Here is a 24,779-nt window from a genome sequence, read left to right on the forward strand (position 1 = left end):
ATTCGTATATCTCATTCTGTAGCCACTTTGGTTAAATAGGTAAGGCATCTTTTTTTTTTTTTTCCTTTTAAATTTTTGTGAAGCTCAGAGTTTGAAATGATGGTTTTCTCCAGTTGAGAGAACCTCTACTTCTAGGAAGAAGTTCCATGCCCCTCCGATGAGGATCTGCAGGTCCTACGACTAAGAAACATTTAGGTGTTCCTTGCCCCGATTTGGGAAGCTGTGAGTCAGCGCACTAGAAATCTGCCACCTGTGTTAGGCTGCTGAGGAGGAGACGCATCAGCTTGCCTTTCTCTGGGTGTGCAGATTGTGTGGGAGACACACGATCCTGTCGAGGAAAGGGCTGCTGTTTAGAGTCCACAGTGTACGTACCACACCAGGTGTTGGGTACCCACTCCTGTGACTGGCCGCATTGTTCTCCTGTCAGTTGGGTTGCAGGTTCAGAAGGGATATGAATAGTGGTGGCACCTGCCTGCTTTTAGAATCCTGCTCTGGTGACAAAGCAAATGAGGAAACTCCAAGCCCCCCAGTAGATGCCTGGTTTGGGGAGCAAATGCCAAGTCCGTGCTTGGTCCAGTGTCTGACACACATAGTAGGAGCCTAAAAAGTATTGTTTTGAGTGGGTGAAGGTCCATGAGTCACGCAGTAATGAGGACATAACTATCATTGTGATTTCTTTTATTAACATAGTAACTTTCCCTTTCAGTGCCTTTGCATGTGTGTCACGTACTGAGTTGTTTCAGCATGACAACTCTTCTGCCTTAATCATAAGTGAATTTGTTCTCCTTACAGCTTGTTCTTCTTGGTTAATGCCTGTTTTACGTATGGTAGAGGTTGGCACTCACCTTTCTTGGTTCTTCTGGGCTTAGTAGAAAGAACTAGGGGCAGTTCAGCTTACAATGAGAGAGCTCACACGGGCAGGAAAGACTTGTGGAGACGAGGGACAGGTCCTTGCTCTGCTTGGCTCCAGGAAGCCACAGGGAGCTAGAGGTTGGCTCAGTCTAAAGGAAGACCTGCCTTCCCCAGTTGTAGTTGATTTTTAATTTTTTGATAGGAGAGTAATACTGCAATTCAAAACAGAACACTTCAGAATTAAGAAAATAAAATGCGTATCCTCCATTCTTCTTCCCCACGCCCTGTAAGTTAACTCTTTGAAGTTCCTATTCCTTCAATCAGAAGATATTCCCCAAAGGCCTACTGTGTGCTAGGCTCAGTTCTGGGTTGCTGGAGATACAGGAGTGAACAAAACAGTCTATGACTCTGTCCTTGTGGGGCTTATATTCAAGTGAGAGAGACAGACAATAAAAGAAGACAACAAATAAATACGACACATACTGTGGTGAGCACTATGAACACACATGAAGCAGGGTGAGGGCTTGCGTGCTCTGCATAGTCAGGGAAAGCCATTCTGAATCCTCCCTTCCTCTTTCGCTCCTTTCTCTTCTCTCTCTCTTTCACTCTTTCATTTTTCTCCCAGAAATGGGGCCGTAGTATACATACTATTCTGCAACTTGGTTTTCTCAATTCACAATATAAGGTGGACCTCCTTTCATGGTAGTGCATCAAATGCTACCTTCGTTCTTTTTAATGCTTCACACAATTCCATAAATGCATGTATATGTACACACACATACACACCCATTGTGTACACACATATGAACATATGTAACACATGTGTATGTACATGTATGTGTGTATGTATGTATTTAATGAGATCATATTGTAGACACTATTTTGTAGCCACTGAGATGCCCAGCAGAAGCCTGAGTATCCCATTTTGGGAATAATGGCTGTGTGATGTAGTGATGTGATCCAAGAAATAGGAAACCTATTGGGCTATTTTTTCATACTTTGCATAAAGTTTTCCTTATGAGTGTTAAGTGATCTCCAGCCCCTTCATTCTTTTTTCTCTTCTTTTCGTCATTCTGCTTATTTTCTTCCTATTCTGTCCTTCCTTCTGCACATCTGTTCTTTGCATGTCCCCGGGTCCCTTGGGGCACTGCATAGAGGCATGGTTAAATTCATCTGGTTGCTCTCAGGGGCATTTTTATTTTAAGGAGATGAGGACCATGTCCAAGGACAAATCTCAGGCTTAGTGTGGCACTTGCCTGGGGCAGGTGGTGTGGTGTATGGAATGGGGCAGGTGCACCTTGCTTCCATCTGCAATGCCTGCCCAGAGGGTCACTTGGCTTTTTTTATCTGTAGCCCTTCTCTTTTCCTGGATTGTATTCTACCCCTCCGCCCCGCCCCCAGTACATAACATTCATTCATAAAGTCATTCATTCATTCATTTATTCAGTCAGTGTTGGAGCTGTTCTATTCTACCGCAGGCCTTATGCTACTCGTTAGGTAAGGAAAATTGACAGTTTCTTCCTCTGTGAAGCCTATAGGTTTAGAGGGGGAGGTGAATGGGAGGGGTAGAAAGATAGTAACAAAAAATACACAAATAAATACGTAACAATATCATTTGCATTGTGTTATGTGCCCTAAAAGGAAACCAAAAAAACAAAACCCAGGAGGAACCTGAGTTAGATTAAGGGCAGGTGTAAGGCCAAACCTCTCTGAGTAAGGGTCCTAGAGGCTGAGCACCAAGGGTATAATAGGGGTTGGCTAACTAGGGGAGAGTTGCAGGAGGGGCTGGCTAGGCAGGGAGGCTTGCCTGGGCCTGAGGTGAGATTGAACAGGACACATCACCAGGAATGAAATGGGCCAATGAGGCTGGAACTTGGCAGGTTGGAGGAAAGGACAGGGGGTTGGGAGGTGGTCTGGCATCGTGTCATGCCATGGATTGATGCTGAGTGCAATGGGAGCCATTAAGAGGTCTAGGCCGTGAAGCCACATAGTCCCACAGACTCTGGCTGCTGGAGGGGTCAGAGTGAGACCAGGTGGGAGGCCACCGCAGGGTCCAAGGACTTGGATCAGGATGGTGGTAGTGGGGAAGGAGAGCATCAGATAGGCTTGAGATGTAGATTCTTGTGCACAATTACCAGTAAGCAAGTTGGAAGAGTCCCCGGAGGGCATTGTATCCAGGCTGGACTGTGGTGAGGGTGCGGCTTGCATTGCCTGCTTGCTGTTTGGAAAAGGGAAATGAAGGAGAAATAGGCCTTCCCACACATCAGTTTTCCTCCCTGGGTAAAGGAGACTTGGGCTCTGTCAGTGGGCTGCTGACAGTGGGTTGGAGATCTGCTGCCTCTGCAAAGCACAGGACAGGTTTTCTCAGACTTGGAGAAGGAGAGAACTGTAGGAGGGAGGCACAGGAGGTGAGGATGATGTTGCCCTTCATGGGCCCTTAGTAGGGCCAGTCACAGAGCCTGTTCCTGAGCACTTGGAGGTGGGTGCTGCAATTGCCCTGTTTTACCAGTGAGGAAACTGAGATCCTAGGAGGTGGAGTACCCTGCTCAAGGTGACACAGATAGCTCTGTCAGATTTCAGAGGCAGTGTTCTTAACCACCATGCTATTCTGGCAAGCCTGTGAAACGTAGGTGTAGGGATCAGACTTCAGGGATGATGGAGTTTAATTTTTAAATTATTTTGGGGCATGCATTCTAATTACTTGTACTTCCCACTACTTCAACTACTTGTTTCATTATCTGTCTCTTAGCTACTGTTATCTAAGACTTTCTATCCCCAAAGTAGTGGTAGAGCAGAGCTCAGGCCTAGAGGAACTGGTTCCCTCTGAATCAGAAAGTGAAAGGCTGTACGTTGGATGGAATGAGTTTTAGCTGGGGCTTTGACAAAGGAGATGCAGTCGTTACTGTTGCTCTTCTGAAGATATGAGAGACAAATAGAAGTAGCACCAAGTTTGGAAGCTGATTCTCTTCTTGGAGATATAGTTATGGCCAGGAAAGAAACTTTCCAATTTTGGTGAAAGACTCCCTATGCAGGAGTATATTTCTGGGTCCTGAAAATGAAGTTCAATGTTCGGTTCTCTCCAGCAGCTCCCTAAATTTAGGCTGTATGATTCACTAAGTTGCAAGTGTGTGTGGATATACACGTGTGTGTGTGTGTGTGTGTGTGTGTGAGAGAGAGAGAAAAGTGCATATTTTACTTGTGCATAGTGAAATATAACCCTGGGATGACCTCCCCACCTTCTTGACTGATCAAATATGTGCTCTTCTATTGTGTCCCCGGGTGTAGACCTTGTTTTTATTTGCAAACAAGGTTTGGATGGATAGTCTTCTGTTGACCATAGGTACTTTTCAAAAACATGAATGTTTCACCCTTTAGAAGCATGTCAGTTTTAAAAAGGGGTGGGATTTTGGTAGTGGTTGCTTTTCTTGCCCATTGCTACTCTTTCCCTAATAAAGAGTGCCCACTTTCAGGGCTGTGCTAACCATTGGATCCACGGTCCATAATGCTACCAGGAAACTTAAGTGGTGGCCAGAGCAGGCCATAAAAGCCAGAGGGATGTGAATCTCCACTTTCTTTAATTTGCCTCTTCCTTGGCTTAACTATTATGTTTTACCTTTATTCTCATGGAGATGGTTCAAAAGCAAACAGACAGAGCTGTAGGATTTTTGGAAAGGCTGCGGTTGAAGGCAATGCTGCCCATAAAAGAGAAAGGAGAGGAAAAAGGAATCCATTTAATACAAAATGACTGGAGGGGGAGAAATCACTCATACCTCATTATTGACGCGTTCCACACAATTAGTGTGATCTTGAGGGAAGAACGTTTGAGCCACCCACAACCTCGAATATTCTCATTGGGTAGATGTAATAATAATGCACTTCGCAGTGAACTCTCCCTACACCTCGGGCCGTGATGGGGAGACCCCATCTTAGGGCTCTCAGTCGTGGCCCTGGCAGAGCCCCTCTCCCTCCCTCCTTCTTTGAGCACGGAGAGGTTAAGCCTGGCCATTAACCCATAGGTGACCCATATAGCATTTTCTGTCCCAGGGATCCGTTGATTGCCAGGTATGGCTTTGTGGTAATTCTAGCATTTGCAACCCAGCAATTTGAACCTTCTGTCTGCCTAAATGATGATTTTACATTGTAATGGTTGTACTAAATCCTCTCGCTTTTGCTCCATAGCCGCTGTTGTGACAAGAAAAGCTGTGGCAACCGAAATGAGACTCCCTCAGATCCAGTGATAATTGACAGGTAGGGACCACTCTTCTTTCACTGGGTTCTTATTCCTCGTTATAATGAAACACCTGCCCTGTGTCGCTCATGAGCGAGGGTTAGGAATGCATGTGGCCGAAATTTGCCTGTTGGTCATGACTTAAGCTGCGCCGAGTGATTGCGATTCCTGGGAAAGCCATATGGAATGTTCTTTTGGAGGCCTGTTTCTTGGATTGCTCTGGTTTTGCGTCTGATTCATGCTCCTAAAGGAATATATATTTTTTTCCTTTCCTGACTTTCTGTGGCTCAATCCTCATGCTGTGCCAGGAAGCTTCAGAAATAAAATAGTAATAGTTTGTGATTTATGAAATGTGGTTGGGTGCTTATAAATATTTAACTTTTATTTGAAAAATGTTTGAATCATTATCACTTTTAGCTACAGTAGTTCTGTTGGACGTAATCCATCTACATTTTAAGGTTTTATTTATGCATAAAAGCAGTTTAAAGAGATCTGTGAACCGAGGTTTTCTACTGTTATTTCCCGGGTTTGATTGCAGCTCGTACTGTATTGTAAGTTGATTAATTTATCTTGCTTGTCTTAATTATTGTGTTTTTAAACAGATCCATATTACTAATCTGACATGACCAAGTAAATCACTGCAGAACAATAAATCTGTTTTAGTTGTTCGGTGCAATTTCAAGTCAGTGTGTGCACATATTATGCAAAGTCGCATTCCAAATATTCATTTTACATTTTAATTATTGAAATTCATTGTATGGAAACATGTATGATAAACCATTTGTTACATAGCATTACTTGTTGAGAGTTAAATGGCCTGGAAGGTTTATAGATACTGTCAATTGTCAGCTAGGAAAAGAGCTAGCATCTTCTACTAGCTGGAAAAAAAGTCTTGCCAGTAAGACTAACCGAGCTCATTGAGGAAATCAAGGGCCGAACAAATGGTCCCTTCTTGGGTTTGGTGTTAATGGATTTTTGATGACAACGACAACAGCATCAAAACCAAAACACTTATCTGTCTTTCCAATTCTTCACCTTTTTTGGGTTTGATTTATCATTTTTCAGTTAACAAAGAAACTCCAAGGTGTCTCCTTTGCATCATGATTACTTATGTCAACAGACTGATTGTTGATTTTTAACCTATGTTTTTCAGACTTAAACTCAATATTGATTGCCAATTGGCTTTATAAAGGTTACATTTCAATCAGATATTTTAATTAAATATTTCTTGCTACTATTCACTAAAATATACATTTTTGCTCTATATAAGAGTATTAATATATTTGACTCAAAGTTAAATGTGAAAATTTAATGTATAGTGATGCATGCTGCCCATAGAAATAGGATAGCATATTTATCCATGAAAGCAGATATGCCGTTCATATAATTGCTTTTTCTGTGATGGAAGATAAAAGTCTTCAAATAAATAAGGCCAAAAACAACTTGAACCTTTATGCTGTTCATTTTATTTAAATATATCTCTTCAAAATATTGTTTGTTATTTTAAGCAAGTTTTTCTTACTCTTCTATTAAGAAGAAAGTGTACTGATGAAAGGACCAGCCTAAATATCCCCCCAAATTTTGAAAGTATAAGCAGTTTGTTCTGCCACACAGTTCCTTTTGCTTTAGATGATGACAAGAACCTTACCTTGCCACTCGCAATGAAAACACTTTTTTTTTTTTGGCTTGAGAATGGGTTGAGCTTTTAAGTTCTTCGTCTGGTTTTAAGCTGTGACTTTGATATAGAAGGTTGATATGACTGTGGTTTGAATAACACTTGATTTTGACCTGTTTCTGTGGGTTGCGATGGCATAAGAAACTTAACTCAGCAGCGCTGTAATTAGCCCGGCCCCTGTTTTTGAAACAGGATTGTGTTACCTGGGTTGCATTAGTGTGGCTTCTATTGTTGCCGCCTTGCATCTGTCCCAGTAGGGTACTTAAAACCTTTCCTTGGCTGGGGATAGTTCAAACAGTTTAGGCAAAATAAGTGTGCACTTTATGCTGTTGGTGGCTTTAGAGATATTACTCACGACATTTATCCTTTTCATTTTTTTCTCTTTTGGTTTGACCAAGTAGAAAACAGTGTGTAGCCAATCTTGGTCTCTTTAGATAGGAATACTTTAAAAACAGCTAAAACATAATGTGTGTGCGCAAGCCCCAGCATATGTTTATTTGCTGGCTGTTGCCGTTGTCTCTCATGAACTATCTTTTCATGCAGTGATGCCAGTTGATATGCAAAACCCTATTTAGCTATTTTTATTTGCATCTGAGTTTTCAGAATTTATTTGTCCTTCGGTCTGCCAAAGGTTTTAAATGCTCCAGCTCTGTCTGTGCTGATATGTGAAACTTCCATTTTTAACAGCGAGAGAAGAGAATAACAACAAGAAAAGAACTTATGCAAGGAAGGGCAAAATAGAAAAGATTTTTCAATTCCATAAAATTGCTGCAAAGGGGAAAAAAATGATGGCAACCGTGTTTGAATTTCATAGTTTCCAATTTGATTCTATATTACAGATTGCATAATATCTGTGTTACGTGCTTAGGGTTTGATTTGCTTTCAGATTTATGGATGTGAATCCCTGAATATTTTGTAAAAATAGGCTATGGGGCCTGCATTCAGTAGCAATAGTAACTGTTTTTACATGATGCATACAATATGCAATTATAGGGCTGAGGATACAGGCAATCCTTGTGTTAGGATTTAGCATAGTTTCAACACGCAGTCACCTTTTGAGCACCAATGATTTTTAGTTCTCTTTGCTTGTCCTTCGGAATTTGGGAGAACGCTGCTATTTTTATCATTCAAAAGACTTTTAGCAGTGGTTATTCAGGAAAACTATTTATAGGATAGAGAGAAGAGGCTTTCTGGTCATACGGCAATGGAGCAGGGCAAGCTATTTCTGTATTAAATTTTGGCTGTATTATTTGTTGCCAGTGATTTTGGGACATCAGCCTGGCATATTCTATCAAAAAAGTGGAATTAAAAAATCAGTGATTGCATCTTGTGATTTAGAAAATGGATTTGTACTTCATTCTAATGGCATGCACAGACTAAGAAAAATATGACCCGAATTCTTCTTACAATTGTGACAATTTGTCAAGTCACTTCTAAAAAGTTTATAGGAAAATTGCTGTAAATGTAGGAAGTATACTTCTGGAGTTGACTGCCAGGTTGTATGTCTGCCTGATTCCAAATAGCTTGACTGAGAAGCACAAAACCCAGCCTGTGCCCAATGATCTAGGTATTTGGGCTGCACAGACATGGAAAAAGTCAAATGTGTTATGTTTAATAGCAGATGACCAGGAACTAATAACAGCAAATTTCATTATTGTTGAGGTAAAGGGCTATGTGTGATAATTATTGTTAAAGTAAAAAGCAAAAAATGACTTCCAGTTATTGAATTATGGTGGAGATTGATTTAACATATTCACATAGTAACTCATATTTGAATTTAAAAGGTTTGCAATAAACTTCATGTTTAGAAATTGAATAAATTGTAGTTTTATTACCACATTGGATATCCTTGTGTCCTAACCTTTTTCCTTGGAGTTATCTTAGTTCAATAAATAAAACCTCATTAGACTATTCCCATTTCAACGAGTTTATTAAATTTCGCAGGAGTAATTAGCATAAGCTGTGCTAATTTTTCTGGAAGACTAATGAGGGAGGTTCTTAATTAGGTTTACTTTGTAAGAATCAGAAAAGATGATAATGACAAAAGTCACATAGGGTAGTCTGAATTGGGAACCCAGTTTTTCTGCATCTATAAAAAAATCTTCCATTTTCTATATGGAAAATTCTTTATAAATGCTTGAACTGAATGTATGAAGCATGCAGCCTGTTATTCCATACTGGTTAGTTAGGATTACCATCCATTCTTGATTTGCTTCACAAGACTCGTTATTTTCCAAAACTATCTTTGAGCAATGACATGGATGAATACAGATGGTCTTACAAAAACATTTCTTTCTCCAAATTATACTATAGGATTCCTTTCACACAGAGCTCTGAAGTTTCTGGCTAGATTTGTGTTGCATATTTCCAGTAGGGCAGAATAGGGGCAGCTCAATAATTGTTTGTTTTTCAATTTAGGATCAGTGTGATTGGTGAGATAGTTAGATCACTAAATAAGAGATGACAGTATGAGCCCAATTCTTCATTTCCTTATACTGTGAATACTTAGCTGTTAACAAGTGGAATTTTTCTAATACATAGAAGTAACAAAGGATGAAATTCCTGCTCAAATTAGGTTCTTCTGTCTCCTGTGAATTTAGATGTAGTCCTTTCAGAATGTAACGTGGCCCAAGTACCTGCCAGTTTTGGGGTCCTCAAAGCCAGTATTTAAAACGTGGATTTTTAAAAAGCCTATCAACTATTATAATGTACCTCTAAAGATTTTGAGTTTGTTTATTGTAATCTTAACAGATTTGCCATGTCTCTATTTTGCATTTATAAGAATCCCTATATGTATATTTACAGCTATGAGATCTAGAACTTGACATGTGACATTAAAAAAAATACACAAATTTTATAAAATGAAAAACCTAGTCTGTTTGGAATTACTTTAGGCCACACTTTACCCAAGGTTCTCCTATAAAGACAAAAAAAGCCTATATTTGCTTTTTTCCAGAATTGTCTAAAGATCTTCCACATCTAGATCACTTTCATTTAGGTAACACTAATTGGGTTTGTTTTATGATTGTCTGAAATAGAATGTTCAGTAATGAAAATATTAGAATGCTCATTTTGCCTGTTGATTTGCATGCTGTACATCATAGGAACAGAAAAACTTAACCATATTAGTGTTGTTCAGAGAGACAATTTTATTGAAGATTCATTTTTCAACTAAGATGTAGAAATGCTGTGATAAGACTTCAGAAAAGTGCAGTGTTGTCTTACCACCAGGCTAATTTTCTTGATTAAACCTACCCCAATATATTTATGTAACATATATGTCCATCTGTATAATAGGAAAATAATAGAAAAACTTTAGACTTAGGAGATATACACACACATATATATATTTTCATACACACACATACACACACACACACACACACACACACATTTTTTACCATTGGGTGAGGTAGGGTACATAGTTTCCAAAGACTGTGAAAGCATCTGGGCATCTCAACAATACGTGACTTCCTTCTCTGTCTTTTCTCATCAGAGGTAAATCCTAAGAGTATTAAATTTTTTTTTGTTGTCCATATAAAGTCCTCAACTAACATGAACATAAATATATACTTTTATTAAAGTTGCAAATGAGGCTTTTAGTCAGAGTTTCATGACTTCATTTCATTGCCCTTTCAACTCCTACTATTTTGGTCTTCATCTGGTTTTTAGATGGACCAACCACCTAACATCATCATTCTGCACCACACACAAGCGGCAGTCTGGGGCATGAAGAACCAGAGGTGTAAATACATTTCTCAGAGCTCTGATAAACCTTTTATACCACCTGATTTCCTAACATTGAGTACTTGGTTAAAATAAAAGGAGGAGGAATTCACTCTTTAAAATTGCCCCAGGTGGGATAATTGCTGTCTTTTTGGTTGGTTTGAGAGGTTTGCATTTTTTCAAAAGTGAAAAGCCAGCATCCACACTGAATTTACGGTTGTTTATTAACCCTAGTGTGTTTAAACATTTGTCTTCTCAGTGGGAATTCACTTGTGATTATTAGCGATGAGACTTATGTGAGTATCATTCTAAATTTTATCGCATATCAGATAATACCATTCTGAATATGAGATGAGCCCTGTACATTTGTGTGCAGTTTGCTACCATGATAAGAAAATAACTAATACAATAAGCTAATAGCAGTCTATATTCCATTTGCTATCAGCTATTCCCAAATACACAACCAGGATACATTAAAATGCATTTCAAATATGCTGACAATATATCATAACGCAAAGTACTTTTACATGGTATAATACTACTACAGACACTGTATAATGAACAACAGTGGTTTTCCTGTAAGGGAAATAATGGCAGCAACTTCCAAGAAATGTATTTAACAGAGCTTCAGAGAATCAGCAGTGGGTATGTGTAGCATGGTGCGGGTGTCAGCTCATTGTGTAGGTTTTTAATCCCATGTCATCATAACTTTGCTTTTGCAACAGTTCTGGAAAAATACAGAAAAGCAGTACAAAGTCCCCTGTGTGTCATGTTGGCAACTTTGCACAATTGTTTTGTGATGAGAATATATCACTATATTAAACACGCTTTTACTTTCTAAAAGAAGTTGTTTAGAATAAAGGGAAAAAACTCTCCCCAAGTGCAACTCTCTGTTGATAAATTCCCCTCATTTCTTCATTTCCCCCTACTGTCAGCACCTGACTAACTCTCTAATAAAATTTGACTAGATTTTAAAAACTCTGTTTAGAGATTTCTGCATAAAGAAATGATACCTTGGTCATTTTAATTTGCATGATATGTTATCTGAAGTAGACTACTAATTCTTCCTTCTCACCCCTGCCCCGTCCCATACCTCTCTTTACAAACTGTGTAGCTGTCTGCTGTCCGGGACAATACAAAAGTGACTCAGTACTCCTACTGCAATCGGTGAAACGTTGAACAGTTGTCTTTCATTGCCTGCTGCCTTTAAAGGTGTGGGTAGATGAAGAGAAATCTCCCTTGCAAACTATTTCTCCAGTTACAAGTCTTTGTCCAGAAGCAAATGAAGGTTTTAACATTACAGTATTCATTATAATAGAATTTTGTAATAATTGCCCTAATCCTGCTAAGTGTGAAGCTGAATGTGTATGTGTACGTATGAGTGTGTGTGTGCACATATTCTTCATGGGGAGGGAAGTCAAGCCAAAAGAAATCTGTGATATTTTCCATTGGCCGTTGGGGGGATAGGGTGGGGTTTGGAGGCGGGTCATACATGTTAAATGTTGCAAACTTAATGAAACTGATTCGGGGGAAGAACATGCCATTGGCATTTCATCTATGTAATGTGTACTCCGCTTTCAGTGGGAACAGAGTGGTCTTCAGTGTGCTTTGGGAATTTTTATTTTTGAAAGTGAAGGGCTTGGGTCCAGTTCCAAACATGCCCTGAACCCTACTTGTAATGACTTAACTGGACAAGCTGGCAAATTATATAGCCTGATCCTACACAGCAGCCTCCAAAATGGCACTCGGTAACTATACCATCCTGCTAACTGTTTGAGGCACAATAGTTTTGTAATATAATATAAAGTAATAGTGTTAGCCAACACATCTTTAATAAGATATTGTTCGTGCCTTTGCCATATGCTACAGAGCAGCCTCTCACTCCGTGGGCCTTTTGATTCCTCTCAATAAGATTATTTCAAATACTCTAATCCTGAATCATTGACATGAATACAAAAGCCTAGTGACATCTAATAGATGCCTCTTAGCTTTGCTTTTCCTCTTGTTCCTTTCCTTTTTCTTCTCTTTTTACCTGACAAAAAGCTTATAGACACTTGGGCTCTGTCTCTCAGTAGCAGCATGGGGGGCTCCTCATGAAATATAAAGAGGGAAAAAGGACTGACAGAGGCCCGATAAGCTACAGAGTGAAGGGCCATAGATTAAAAGTAAATGCCAGTAAATCCTACCCTGTACACTCACTTGTTCTTTTATTGTTTTCTTTAACACTTTCGGTGCCAGGGCAGGGGGAAAAAAAAGAGAACATCGTAATCAAACTGCGCATGTGCATTTTTAATCCGGACGCCGTCGTATTGCACACATTTTATAGGGCTTGGGCAAGATTCTTAAATGTTGGCTCATGGAAAGGTTGTGGTGGTGGTGGTTTAAAAAAAAAAATGTCCTTTTAATCAATGTCAAGAATCCCTCAAGAACTTTTTTGCTCATTTGCTGCTCAGTTGACCGAATATTGATATCGTGTGTGGGTAGGAAGAGATCTTCTTCTATAGGGTGTGAACGAGGGGTCTCAGGACATGACATCTTCGAGGTTGAAATAACTTTTTCTTTTCTTTTTTAATCAATGAATTGAAAGTTGTCAGAGTGAAGTGTTAGAATATTTTGTTTCACGCTACTAGCTGCTGCACTGTCACACGGTGCTGCTCCCCGTCTATGCTGGGTGGTGCGCGCGGACTGAGAGTCGCACGGTGCGTGCGAGGAGTCGGGAGCGGGGCTGGGTGACCACGCTGATGGGCAAGAGGTCGTTCTTTCCTCCACCTTCCCAAACCAACTGCCATTGGACCAAAGCCCTTTGTCACTCCATCGGAACATCAGATAATCATGCTGCTTGCAATTTCTTTGCTCTTCTTCGATAGATAAACGATTCGGATTTTCCCCATCGATTTTTCATATGTTTCCCACCCATTAATATTCTGATCTGTCAGTAATATCTTAAAATATCATTTTTAATAGTCTCGGATGCACTATTGGCTAAAGTCCCCTCTCAGAGTGGAAAGTTAGTTTGAAGAACTCTGGACCTGCATTAGGTTTGGCTACACACACACACACCCCCCACCCCCCAAAGACAAAAAGAAAGATAAAAAGTGAGCAGTCTCTTTTTTATTTATTAAAAAGTTTTTTAGAAAAGGAAGTTGGTTAAGAGTTTGCCCGATTATCTTTGAAGCTGTTACCAACAATGTTGAAACCCATGTTTCTCTGTACAGTCTTGAGGTTTCCTAAAGCCAGATTCTAATCTTCAATGTACGGTGTACATTTCAGAATATCTTTAAAAAATTGAGTCTTTCTTCTTGTGGTTGTGGGTGTAGGAGTGCCCTATTGTGGCTCATAAACGCCAGCATCTGAATTCTGGCCTATGGGCCGTTTAAAACAAAACAAACAAAATCCCTGACCACTGTTGAGGTTAATAGTAAATTGCACATAAATTGTACTTGCAAAGTTTTAGAGCACTTTAAGGTATAATATTTCAGAGAATTCTCTTCAAACAAATTGACTCCATTTGACAGATCTGTAAACTGAGGCACACAGCCTAAGGTACTGTCCACTTTATAGTGACAAAGCAACTGATTAGAAACTCCACATATCCTAGCTCTCAGCCTAATTTTTTTTTTTCTCTCCTAATTGCACAGTTAAAAACCCTGTTTCAGGTATTTCAGACTGTCTCATTTATTTTATGTGGATTTTTTGGTATCCACAATTCATCCTTGCCATATATTATTCTAAACCTATTTACCTAACCAGTTTTCTTAGTTGATGTCATACTTAAATTTGGGGATTAAAAGATTTATATATCAGACATAATTGTTGTACCATTGCTGGAGTAATATTCAGTTCTTTTGTTCTCATTTAATTTGATGAGTGAACCATTGTGTATTTCATTGAGAGAAAAGTCAGTAATCCAGAGAGAGATCTGGGAGAAGGCATAGTGTGATGGAAAAGGCATAGATTTTGGAGTCCATTGGGTGAGGGATCCAGTTCCTCCACTGTTGCTTGTCACTACCTGAACCTCAGAGGGCTCAGTTTTCCCATTTCCAAGATGAGAAAAGTCAATTCTATTTTGAAGAGTTGCCAGGGTTAAAATACCCAGCGCTGGGCTTGGCACATATCAGGTGCTTAAAATGAGGCAGCTCTTGGAATTTGAAAATAATATATTCCATGTGATTTTAATGTGATCATTGCCATGGAACTTTCTTATAAACACTATTACCTTACTGAATAGTTAATCATGGTAGCTAAATCTCCTTGGATAAGGATTCACTCATTTTTTTCTTTCCACAAATATTTATTAAACCTCTACTATATGCCAGGCACTGTTTTCAGTGAGAAAGACAGATATGGTCCTGGCCTCATGCAGCTTTCTCAGTGTCTCAGAGTTGATCCCCTCCCCTGCATGGAAAAAAAAAAAAAAAAGTTGGAGTAGTAATAAAGTGTAAATAAAAAACATATTGATTTTTTTTTTAATTGAAGAATGCTATTTTAGACTGGGATCATGATGCAGAGGAAAAATATCCCCGGGTTGAGGTTGCCTTTTAGCTCATACTCAGTGGTTTTGAACTTGAGCAAACGTGCAGCTTTCTCACACTCTTCCGAGACAGCCAATACATTGGTTGAGACTGAAGGCTGTGGAGTCTAATGTCTTGGATCAAATCCCAGCTCTGCCAGCAGCGCTGCGGGACTGCAGGTGGTTTAACTTCCCTAAGTCTCAGTTTCTTCATCTGTAACACAGGGATAACAGTAGTCGTTCCTACTTTAGAGGGTAGTGGTGAGGAGTAATTAGATAATACATGGAGAGCCCTTAGCACAATGCCTGGCACATAATACATATTCAATATAAGGTGGCTGTTATTTTTAAGATAAAGGCCAGAATGAAGAGATGGCTAAGACCCTTTCCAGCTGTGGCACTCTAATTTTAGTTTTTTGGTGGTATTGCTGAGCACAAAGAAGCAAATAAACTCTTTAGGGGGTAGACCGTAAGCACAGAGCCTCGATGATCCTGTGTCCGAGGTGCTTAAGGTTTGTTTCTGTGAAATGAAAGAATGACAAGAGTTAGAAATGCAATTGTTGGATCTGGTGGCTCATCTCTCTGCCTAAAGACAGGCTTGTTACAACTACACAATAAAGTGAAATGGCACTGCCATTAAAGAATGATGAGGAACAGAAAATGTAAGATAAAATATTAAATTTGTTACACTTAAAAATGTTAATCTTCACACGATTACCATGCAAATCTCCTCATTGCCTAACTGTTTAATTGATCAAGTAAATCACAGAGCAGACAAGTGAAAAACCCTGCTGTTGACATTCTCACAAAGCACATTCTCAAGAATATATTCTGTTAACTAGTATGTCTATTACACGTGATAATATAAATTAAAAACATATATACATATGGCATTCTTTGCAAACCAGCAGATTTCAGAGAGTTTGGGGGAAAGCTTGATTTTTGTAGGACCAAAACTCTGCCATCTCCCTCCCATCATTACATCAAATGTGGAATCAGTGTTAGGGTAACCTGTGTTTAAGCAGAGCCTTTGTTTTGTATAATGTTAGAAGACATAAGAATTCACCAGTTTTTCTTTCAGCCAGGTATAGTATTGACATGGCACTCTGGTGATTGAGGGGTTAATGAATTTTCTTTCTCTCCTCCCCCCTCCCAAATCCTCCTGTCCCCCACCCCCAATCCCATCATGTGCCTGGTTGACTCTGAAAGAAGGGGCTTGAAGTTGCCCACAGGGCATCCCTTTTCCCAGCCTTCTCCAAGGCCACCTGGGCAGACGGGAGCTTGCCTTCTGTCCTTAGGACACAAAATCCAATCAGGCGCTGGGGCTGCCAGTCTCTTTGACCTGCAAGCTGGGAAGAGGGAGGAGAAGCAGAGGCCGCTCACATTTGATAGGCTGCATCTTTGTGGCTTTAGGGGGCTTCTGTGTCTACTTGGGGAAGGAAGTTCTCCCTTATTTTCAAGATAAGGTGTCGTTCATGAGAGCAATGTGCTGAACTAATCAGGTTAATTGAGAGGCCCTGAGTGTCCTCAGTGAGCCCGTCTCTTCTTCCTGTTAAAGGCAGATAGTGCAGACAGACGGATTACACATATTTTCGTTTTTTTTTTTTTTTTTCCCCTACAGCTCATGAAATCTGTAGGTGGGCAGGGAACGTAGGTTCAGCCGAATGTCATTCAGGCGATTTGAGCACAGGTTCTTATTGTAAAACAACGTAGCGTTAAAAAAATAATAATAAAATAACGAGCTCTCCTGGAGATTGAAAGATGGGTGCCTTCGAATGTCTGATACCCTCTTTGGTTTTTTTTTTTTTTCCTTAACATCAAAGTAATCTCAGTGTTTCAGATTAGCTAAGAAAGACCATTGGTTGAAGAATCCAGTTAGATTCCTCCCCGGCTATTTTATTTAAGATTGAAACTTAAAAAAAAAAAAAAACAAAACAAAACCCAAAAACCTCATTGTGATGTGTCATCAGTGACAAGTAGCTTCTCGAAGCGTGTTTCGATTCTTCAGCTTCCCAGCCGGACACTGAGGGCTGTGGCCCTGACTAATCGCATCTCCGACCTCCCTCTGGAGCAGCCAGCAGCCGAGTGGGGAAGAAAACAGAGCTGTTTCAACTGAATCCCTTAAAGGGCGGGGTTCCTCCTCCCTCTCCTGCACTCAAAATGATTTGTCATAGTTTAATTTTAAACACTATCATTGACTATTCTTTCTTTCTACCCCACCTCTTTCCACCCTTTTTTTTTTCTTGGAAGTTCCAGGAATGACTTTGATTATCTCCACAATCAAATTCTCGTTGCTGCCTCTGTGAAAGTGTGCAGTCATAGATTGCAGGGATTATTTTCTTTAGCACTTGGGGATAGAGAAACCGGTTGTTTCAAAATGAGAACCAGCTGGTTCCACAGAGCCCTCGTTTAATGGGGGGGCCACTTTGTACACAAAGCCTTCCAGGCTCAGGTCAGTCATTACGGCAAACCCCAAATCAGCAGTGTTTGGTCTATCACCCTTTATTAAATGTCGAGCGAGGAGTGATTTAGCAGATATGATAATAATAATAATAATAATTAAGAAAAACCCAACACACTCTGCATCTTTAATTTTGCCTCAGCTGAACACTCAGGTTTAGGAGGAACATTTCTCAAACTTCTTCCTATGGTAATTATCATCATAGACCTACTTTCCACTGCTCTCCCATAGACGGCTGGAATGTGTGTGTGTGTGCAGCTTTAACCCTCTTTAAATCTAGAAAATAAAATTAAGCTCATCTTTCAACATAATCTTTTATCTGACAAGCACAGTAGATAGATGAAAGGTAGATAGCCAAGTTGTGGGTCCCATTAATAGAACCAATTGGAGGGCAGAGATAACTGCTATTATCAAACATCTTTTATGCCATCCTGTAAAATAAGGATGAGGGTGATATACCATAAATATTTTGCTGTCTTTCTAGCTTGTAGAAATTGGTTTGTTGTCATACCCTGTTAATCTCTAACAGCACCAAATTCAATTTGAAATGAGAAGAGTACTTTCACTCTTTGACTGTACAAAATACTTTTGAAGCATGCAAAGAAAGAAAAAAAGCATAAAAGACACGTAAAACCGCAGTCGATACTCAGTTATGAGAATGATTTGTTTTTAGAACCTAGGTTGCATTTTTATAAGGTAAACAAGTCTTTGGGACACAACATTTATTAAATCAGGGTTGGAGGATAAAAAAAAGCAGCTACACTAGATTTTTAAAAATCTAGTTTAACCAATTTTATATTATAAATGTGAGAGATTGCATTACTAATAAGAAAATGTGGCTAATTTTGTTTTTATTATGACATGCTTTTTACATTGGTAGCAACGCAATGAAATAATTTGAAGAAAGGGTAAAGATGTAGAAATTTATTCTCACAGGGAATTTGATCAAAAAGCCGAGCACTGTGCTTTTAATTATTTTAATTTTAGGATTTCCATATTGAAACATGGTTTGGGTAAAATCTTATCTAACAGTTTTTTTTTTTTTGTTTGTTTACCAACTACTTGGATTATGTAATGTCTCTTTTAGAAATCTATTGTATATTCCCTATATTTGTATTTTTAAAAATTCTGTGGGTTTTTTAATATAAAAAACAAATAACTGTTATATTTCCAGTCACTCAAATTTGAACTGAATTTTACTTCCTGTTTCAAAGGTCAAGGCAGGCTGACCTCAACAGCAGTGTGGAGGCTGCTGAATTATTCATATCATTGACTTTGTGTCAGCTTCCACATTTGTGGAGAGGGATGTTTTATTCATTTATCTCATTTAGGGTTCTTCCCTGCACCTGTTTCTACCATTAAGTACCCTGTAATTTGCATTTGATGCTAATTTAGTTTCATATCAGCCTGGTCCCCCCTTGTTAATTTAATTTTCTAAGACCCTTTTCATTACAGTAGAACTGTTTTCCTCTTTAAAGCAAACATCTATACAAGTAATTGTATAAACTGCCTTTTAAATAATATCTTTTAGAAGATTCCATCGTTTAATTCCTTAATTCCTATAATTAGCCACAGTTTGATTAATGTTTCAAAGGGTTAAATTAAAATGCAGAATTACTCAAATGCATACTTGAATAATTTCTTATATACAGCAGAGTTAGCATTGTGGTGCTCTTCCTGATAATTCTCAGAACAGTATGTCTTAACAGCAGTAATTTTCTTTATTTAGAGTGCTGTTTAGTTTACTAATAGTAGTTTCTTTCAAGTCACTGTGCTCTCAACATTACCCGTGAAATGTTAGTGTTTTTCTTTCATCGAATTGCTGATAGACAGTGGCTTAAAATGTTTCTGCAACATTAATAATAACATACCCAAAATAATCAGGGAAGAATTAGGTCCAATTCCTTGATTTATCATGGAAGTTTGGTATTAAATATAATGAATTTCAGGGAACTGTGTTACATTATAGGTCTGTTTCTCTTCTTACCAGTTCTTTTATTTCTGTCTGCTGCTCAGGGTAGATTTCCTGGGAACTTGTCAGCTTTCCAGACATGATTTTAGGCAGCTTTGGTTTGTATCTACAGACACCCGTTGGGCTACAGTTGCCACCTACATATTGTAGAAATTAGTAGTAAGTTGTTTGAGGAGGCTGGATGGAAATGGCGGCTACCTTAGCAGGAGTGGCCACAGCCTTGTAATGTCTGTCACGGATTTGGCAGTCGGGAGAGCTAGCAACTCACAAGAACCAGGTACAGAGCCCCTCTGACTACTGGGGAAGAAAATTCTACCTCAGTCTTTTCCCTGGAACTGTTTGGACGGTGCTTGACATAAAGGGGTCAGCATTTATCCTTATAGACTTCTGTAGTGGCGGCAATTTAAAACGGGTGTGAATTATGAATTCAAATTCTAAGGTACGTGGAAATTCACCAGAAGGAAAGTCATGGCTGCTGCTGAATGTTGCTAAGAAATTAGGCGAAGCTCTGCAGTGCCCCTTCTTTCCACTGGGTTGGATTAGTTTGATCTGTTGCTCATATTCTCTGGGGACACCAAATGGTGCAGTTGCTTTGGGGTTCCAGTAGGACCTCAGGTCTTTTGAAACTGGAGTTTGAAGGTGGCCTCCCTTTTTCTCTCAGTTATAAGTGATTCCTGGGGATTCCCACCCACAGCCTTGTCGCTGTGAAATGTGACAGGGAATCTTCAGATTTCCAGCAGACAGCATCATGTCTAGTTTCAAGGTAGGCCCTACTGCACGCTTCCCGAAGGTCCCCTTCAGCTGGGAACTTCTGTAGCGTATCCTCGTCACAGTGAATTTTTCACATCCTGTGGTTTATGAAGCTAGCTTTGTGCTTCTGCTGATGGTCCTGAAACAACGTGAGAGTTTTCAGGAATGAAATATGGGATCTTTATTCATTAACAAAACATTGACTTACTGACTCTCCCCTCCTCCTCCCCATTTAGATATTCTTTTGAGTTTGGGCAAGTCTGTGAGCTCCACCAGAACAGTCTCCTTGAGGTTTGATTAAACAGCTGGGTTTAAAAACAATACAGAATATTTGTGGAGTTCTTAAGAATGCAGGAAAGGTTTTCCCACCCAATTCTGGCCAATGCTTGGAATTCCACCGTCAGAATCTCATCCCTTTAGCTAAGAATCTTTGATCTATACTGAGACATACATAACTTAGGAAAGGCTACCACATTAATTCTATCACTATATACCTCTTAGCGGGAATGAAATAAAGGTCTTTTTATGATCTTTTCGTGTTCATGACAACCCTGTGTGATAGGCAGAGTAAAGGTATCTATTACATGGACATGGAGAATGAATAGTGTTGCTTAATAAAGCATTTAGCTAGGTCCAAAAGGCAGGTTTTCTGAAGACGCTAGATTCTGGTAGGAAGAGACCAGGTTTCTCTTTGAGCTGAATGGACTCTCAGAGATTACAGTGCAGTCCCTTCATTTTAAAGATGAGAAAGCTGAGGCCAAGAGCAGCACAACATTGCCCAAAGATCTAATTAGCCTCAGAGCCAGGACCATAAGCCAAGTCCCTGGCTCTGGTTCCAGTGGCTTTTCTGCTACTACTCTGGGCCATCTGAGTCCCACTTCGCTCTCCATTTCACCTTGTGCGAAATCGCCTCAGGGAAGGGTACAACTTGTATTTTCTGGGTTTGAGTCCAAGGAAACCCCTGAGCTCTGTATCTCTAACAAGGCCCAGCATTGCGCACCAAGCAGAAGTTAAATTGTGCCTAAGATATTATTATAACAGTCATGGGGAGGAGGAAGCTACGGAATATCCATCATAAAATATTACTTTATTTTTTTTCAAAAGCTCACGTTTCATTAATATGCAACTGTGCTGGTTCGTATGATGTCATAACACTGCAAAAAATTGTGATTTTTGTTTTTGTCAGAGATATTTCATCACTAGTCATCGTTCAGCAGGAATTTTATAAAAGGTCTTTCTATTCCAGACATGTCATCATGAGCGGTTGTCTCTGACTATTACCTTTCTCTGGAAGGTACTGACATATGTAAATATTGACCTTGGCAATTTTCAAACCAAGCCCTAATTTAAAAACTTATTATTTAAACCTAAACAAATTTAATAAACTATCCTTTCCAAAAATAATAATAAAGGAAATGAAGCATTTTTGCAGAATATAATTCTAAAAAAATTATAGTGAAAGGCGGAAAAAGTTCACTGTACTGCCACCTACTCAAAACCACTTTTGTGTACAGTTTTGCCTAAGCTTGAGCAGGTTTGTCACGTTTTGAATTGCCAAGGAAGGGCAGAAGTCATGGGTATGGTGCTGAGAGAAATTATTAGTCCTTGGCATAGTCTTATGCTGAGCTATGAGGAACAGGAGAATGATTCCAAAAGGCAAAGGGACATTCACCTGGTAAGCTGGAGGGAGAGGTGGGGAGTCGGCAGCTTTGGTAGTTTTTCAGGATACCAGGAAAGGAGGAAGCGGCAATTATTGAGCCTTTAAATTACAGGCCCATCTGGCCTGACTAAAAAGATTGGGCTGATTTGGAAAAAGGTACACTTTCTATCTCCATTTAAAGATGTGACCGAATGTAGTCAACAGCTAAGTCTTTCTTCCTCGTGTCCCTCCACTGTCTGGTCATTTAGGACCAATGCCCTAATTCTAAAAAGATGGGGGATTGAGAATTTATGTATCTTCTCTTTTTCCCTTCCCAAATTGTCTTAAATCATTCAATGAGCCGAATTCTTTTGTGCTTCCAAATATTTTCATACCAGCACCCAGAAAGAATAATTGTGCTAAAAATTGTTATAAAAAATTGTTTTATGGTGGAGTATTCTCTTGTTTGGAAACCATTGTTTTCATTCACAGAGGTGAAGAGGACAAACAGCTGTTGAGTTCATTGACCTCAAGTAGGAGAAACCAAAGAACCAGAATGTTAATTTATTCAATAAATGTTCATGAAGCATCTACTATATAAAATAAGTTGTAGACCCTATCTGAGATTGGGGACTGCCCCACAGGCACTTTGTGACATTTCCAGGACACTTACCTATTAAATATTAACGAAACTGCATTTAGTGTAGAATCCCTTTCTCTGTTTCAAGTTACCACCAAATGCATTGAATCACTCATCTTTCTCCCACCATTATCTGGCCATTCCCAGGCCCTCCCTGTCCCACCTCCAATAAGAGATTTAAAGTAATTACTCATCAGATTCAGTGTGGGTTAATGCCCTACTATGCTAGTTTTTGATCTTCAGGGTACTGTTACCTCCATTATGAACCCAAATTTGAAAATATCCTTCTGTTAAGGAGCAAACATGCTTTGGTTCTATTATAAGCCTGACAAGTTAAATTGCTCATTCTGATGTTGGATTTTTTATTCATAATGAGAATGAAAAGCAGCCTGGTATAGAACGCTGAGCTAGGACACAGGAGACTTGGTTTTTAATACTACCTCTGTTGCTATTTAGATATGTGCACCTCTGCAAGTCTCTTAACTTCTCTGGGTTTCAGCTTTCCCATTAAAATGAGAGAAGTGGACACTGAGGATCGTTAAATTTCCCTCTTTCTCAATGGTTTTAATCCTGTCTACTCCTATAAATCTAGTCACCTCTTAGATCTAACATTGGACAGTAACCTATTAAACGTTTGCTTGAGCGGCATGTACTATAAGGTAAATAACAACCTCACAGTCATAACTGAACAATCAGCAACATTATCAACCAACTTTCACTCTTTCTACATTACCTTGTCCGAGGGATCAGCTAAGGTAGTAAGATCATAAGGCAGTAAGCACAGCCTCCATCTATTGCTAAGATTTACCTTAAGGCAGGAAGCTATTGGGCAAGATCATTAGATGATGTACCTGGCAAAGCTAATTGAGTTGGTATATTTAAATTTATTGGTAGCATAACTTGGGCAAGATGGGGAAGGGATCTAATAAAAAGAATATTGTAGGCCTGTAAAATGTGAGGCACGTGGGCAAACACATTTATCTACATGAGATAGTAACCCCAAAAGGCTGTCAACAGAGGCAATCTATGCAACATCTCAGCGCTGTCTAACCAGATTCATCTGGTTTAGACTTCTGGGGATGAAACAGCCTAAATGGATATACAAGAAATGTACACTGAGTTGAACATAGTATGTGCTCATTAAATAATTGTTCTTTGTCAGCATATCCACTTTGTATCTGTACTTTTGTGGTGGATAATTCCCTTTAAGGCCAAATAACTCTAAATATGTTTAGAATGAAGCTGTGAAATTATATGCTTTGCTAGTATCCTGTGCTTGTGTGTGACAATACAGTGTATATTCCTTAAGCTTAAAGAAATGAGAATTTCACAAAATCTCAAAAACATCTTTTTTTTTTTTGTAATACAAAAATGTATTGGTAATATGCAAGAATGAGAGACTGAGAAACAAAACTTTGTCCAGAATGGGAATAAGATCTCTCTCTATATATATTTTAAATTCTAAATTTTCCAGTCTTTACATATAAACATTATAATATTTTGACATATCTCCAAAGAAACAAAATTGTAAGTCCTAGGGATAATGATTTTCTGAGAATTCCAGGTACAGGATAGGCCCTCTCAGGATTTCCTGTTTTTTGTTTGCTTTCCTTCATTTCTTATTTTATGTCCAATAAACTTTTACTTTAAGCAGGATCAAGTGTTAAGACAAACCAACTACAGAGCTAATGTATAGAACATTAATTCTATAGAAATGCCCTATAAAAACCAAAAGAAATAAGACTATTAAAAGAAATCCATATGTCTCTGGAATTTTTATTTAAGTTTATATTAGCAATAATGACCTTGGTTCCAGGGAATTCAGTAACAATTAATGACCAGCAAGGGGTCACTGGCCCCATGGTGCTTTGGGCCAACAACCGCTTCCAATGTGGACAAGAACTGGCCATTTATCCCAAGGAAGTGCCCCAAGGCGAGGTCCTTATCCTCTTGCCATCTGATTGTAATTTAACCTCAGCTTTTAAATGGCCCTTAGGATCAAAGATACAATGGGTTGTGCTTTCAGTATTTTAGAGTTTATTTTTTGCCATGCAGTGCATAATTGAGTATCACTGAATAGAGTTGTCAAAATAAAGTTGATAATTATGTTCCTTTCATCCTGGGGTGTATGTACTCATTTTGTGTCTGTGTATCTGCTGGCTTGTCCTGGTGTAGTATGTATCTACACAGAAACTTATGCTCACATTCCTGTGTCTGGGGGGTGTGTGTGTGTATGTGTGTGTGAGAGAGAGAGAGAGAGAGATTAAAACACTCAATACTGGATTAACAGAATAAATAAAATTTGGATTATAGAAACTTCAGTCAC

General features: G+C 39.2%; 1 protein-coding gene across 16 annotated transcripts in view; it reads left to right on the plus strand.

The window, feature by feature from the left end:
- Window positions 1–24,779, plus strand: part of EBF1 (EBF transcription factor 1) — a 385,100-nt gene that overhangs the window by 20,148 nt on the left and 340,173 nt on the right. For 15 of the 16 annotated variants that reach the window (XM_069484298.1, XM_069484282.1, XM_069484285.1 and 12 more), the window contains exon 6: window positions 5,032–5,100. The exons of the other annotated variant lie outside the window; for it this stretch is intronic. In XM_069484298.1, coding sequence (XP_069340399.1) covers window positions 5,032–5,100 — 69 coding nt within the window. The remainder of the gene's footprint in view (window positions 1–5,031; window positions 5,101–24,779) is intronic. 16 annotated transcript variants of the gene reach the window in all.

This window comes from Eulemur rufifrons, chromosome 10 (assembly GCF_041146395.1).
Source record: "Eulemur rufifrons isolate Redbay chromosome 10, OSU_ERuf_1, whole genome shotgun sequence".
NCBI classification, from domain to species: Eukaryota; Metazoa; Chordata; class Mammalia; order Primates; family Lemuridae; genus Eulemur; species Eulemur rufifrons.